Source organism: Manacus vitellinus, unplaced genomic scaffold, assembly GCF_001715985.3.
Source record: "Manacus vitellinus isolate BGI_N305 unplaced genomic scaffold, ASM171598v3 scaffold_76_pilon, whole genome shotgun sequence".
In the NCBI taxonomy this organism is placed as follows: Eukaryota; Metazoa; Chordata; class Aves; order Passeriformes; family Pipridae; genus Manacus; species Manacus vitellinus.
In genome coordinates, this window is record NW_021940796.1 from 1671142 (window position 1) to 1673755 (window position 2614).

The following is a 2614-nucleotide window of genomic DNA, read 5'->3' on the forward strand; positions in this document are numbered from 1 at the left end:
TAGTGAACTTCAGAAAGACCGAACGCTGTTAAACAATTGACTTTGTCTCAGCTCTAAAGAAAAAAAAAAGGATTAAAATTACTTTCAGGACATTGAGGTTACGCTGTGTTCAAACCATCCAATTAGGAAAAAAAAACCCCAAAATTATCTTTGGAGAATTAATTAAAACCGGATCAATTATAAACCATATCTTTGCAAGCATTTTACATTCACAACACAATTTTGTTTACGCATCAAATAAGCATTTTGAATGTTTTCTCTTAGCACAGACCACGAATAACTGAGGATATTTAATAATTTGATTAGTTTCCAATTTTAAAATTCCATGTACAGCCTAACAGGGTATTTGGACTTCAACCACTGAGCCTGGAGATGGAAAGAAAGGCTGGAGCTGCCTCTGGCCGCTCCCTGCATCGACACCAGGGTTTAGGCTCCTACCGAAGCAAAAGAGCTCTACAGGACTATCAGCAGAGTGGATCATTCTCTCTCAGGGCTATTTTACTCAAGAGAATCAATTTCAAAAATTGCTCAAAACATCGAATGAAACACAAGTTATCTAAACATCAGATTTTCTAATTTTATTAAAAACGCACAAATTTTATCCAACATGTTTTCTTTCATACAGTGAATGGTCTAATATGCACTGGAGGTCACACAAGCTTAGGTTTATTAGAACAATAAAAGACATATGAGAAATTTAATATATAAAGAAAAAAGTAGCAGCTGTTGACTGCATATTTGACCATAAAATTTAAATATTTTGGACTTTTATTTTAAAGACACAAAAATAAAACCTGTGTGGGTCTATATAAGTCATATTAACAATTCCATGAATGTTCAACAGGACTAAAAATTAGCAAAGATGTTTGTTTGTCTTTTTTTTTTTTTCTTTTTAACCTTGTAACACTTTTTAAACACCTTCTCGGGTTGCTGGTGCAAAGCACCTTACAGTATTTGTGCTATATATTTACTTTATTTGGCAACTGTCTGGGTTTTGTGGATTTTTTTTTTCTTTGCCTTCTGTAAACAACACCTTTTACAAACTAGCACAGTGAACCACAAGCCCTGCAATCTGTTAGAACATCTACAGAAAAGAAAATGAACTATTTTGGTTGGTTGCTCAAAATCTTTTGCTTTTGAACAAGAGGTTTTTCTAAAACAGGATTTATTAGTAAAACATTGAGCTCCTGAATTTAACATTAGACGTAAACAGTTGACTGTTTTTAGTTCAATAGAGTCTTTTTGTTTAGTTTTTCTCTCTCTGTGAAGGTAGAATACTTTTTGTTTGTTTGTTTGTTTTTTCAAGTCACTTTCGTTAGAGGTCTGGGTGGTGACCTTTGCTATGATGAGGAGGTTTTGTACGTGTAGCTTTGTGAAGGTAGAAGAGTTGGTGCTGAGGGCTTAATATTTAGTATTTGCTATTTTTGGAAAAAAAAAAAAAACAACAAAAAAACCAAACCAAAACCAAAACAAAACAGCAAAGAAAAAAAAAAAAAAGAAAGGAAAAAAGAAAAGTTGTCCCACCTGATCATCAGCAGGCTGAAATGGCTGAAGCTAAAAAGAGTTTCTTGTTGTCGAACTTTCTGAGAGACAAAAAGAACAAACAGCATTCCAAATGCACCAACCATCTTAAACCGGGACCTAGCTAGATGAGTTCTTGGAAGCTTTTTTTTTTTCCCCCTTTTTCTTTGACCTTTCCTTCATTCAAATTATTAATTTTTTTTTTTTTTTTTTTTTTGTTTGTTTTTTAAAACGAGACGTTTCTAAGGATTGTGGCTCTTAGGATGACATCCAACAGGGTAAATCAAACTCACGCCATCCTACGGTAATGGCAGCACTTTACTGTACAGCTTCCCCAGTTTCTTTGTCAATGGTACAAAAAAAGTCCCCTCGCTTGTTTGATACAACCATAACATGGAGATTGTCCTGGTCTAGAGCAAAGCTTGCCTTGGAGCGATTGGATTCAGTTCGTTCCCAAGGTAATATTGTCTTAGGGCAGGAGAGATGTTATATTAATTCATTTCTGTACACCATAACAATAAGCAGACTAGATGATCATCACTTACTTAAGACCCAGTTCGTTTTAAAGCTACCACACAGCTGCTTCGTTCATTTCTGGAGGGTGGGACAAGTGATTGCCGTAGTTAGCACCACCGTTGACGGATATCGACGAAAAGGGGGGGCTGGGGCCAAAAACTTCCGCGGACATGGAGTGCAAGGACCCGGGCAGGTTGGGTTCGGGGCTGGGCGAGTCTCCCGGGGGGTGCGACATGATGTCAGTGAAGCGCTGAGCCTCACTGGAGGGGTGATGTCCGGGCAGGGGGTGGTCCATGGCCCCCAGCGGGGTGCCCGACGGCCCCGAGGAGGGCACGAAGGGGAGATCCACGGGGGTCTGCGCTTGAGACGAAGGCGGTCCTTGCGGGAAGAAATCGTAATTGCTCCCAGGGCCGTAATACTCGCTCTGATAATCTGGCGGACAAGGAGAGACAGAGGGAAGGTAACAGGCGGGCACCCGAGCGGGAACGACGCGGGAGCGCTCCCAGGGCCGCGCGGCTGGGGGGCTCGGGGTGCCACCCACGAACCCGAGGGGGAAACCGGTTCCTGGGCTGGCCGG

General features: G+C 40.7%; 1 protein-coding gene across 1 annotated transcript in view; it reads right to left on the reverse strand.

Annotated features, from left to right (window-relative positions):
• Positions 1 to 563: 563 nt before the first annotated feature.
• Positions 564 to 2614, reverse strand: part of LHX1 (LIM homeobox 1) — an 11542-nt gene continuing 9491 nt past the window's right edge. The window contains exon 4 of the mRNA XM_029964623.1: positions 564 to 2553. Within this exon, the coding sequence (XP_029820483.1) occupies positions 2090 to 2553 (464 nt within the window). The 3' untranslated portion in view covers positions 564 to 2089. The remainder of the gene's footprint in view (positions 2554 to 2614) is intronic.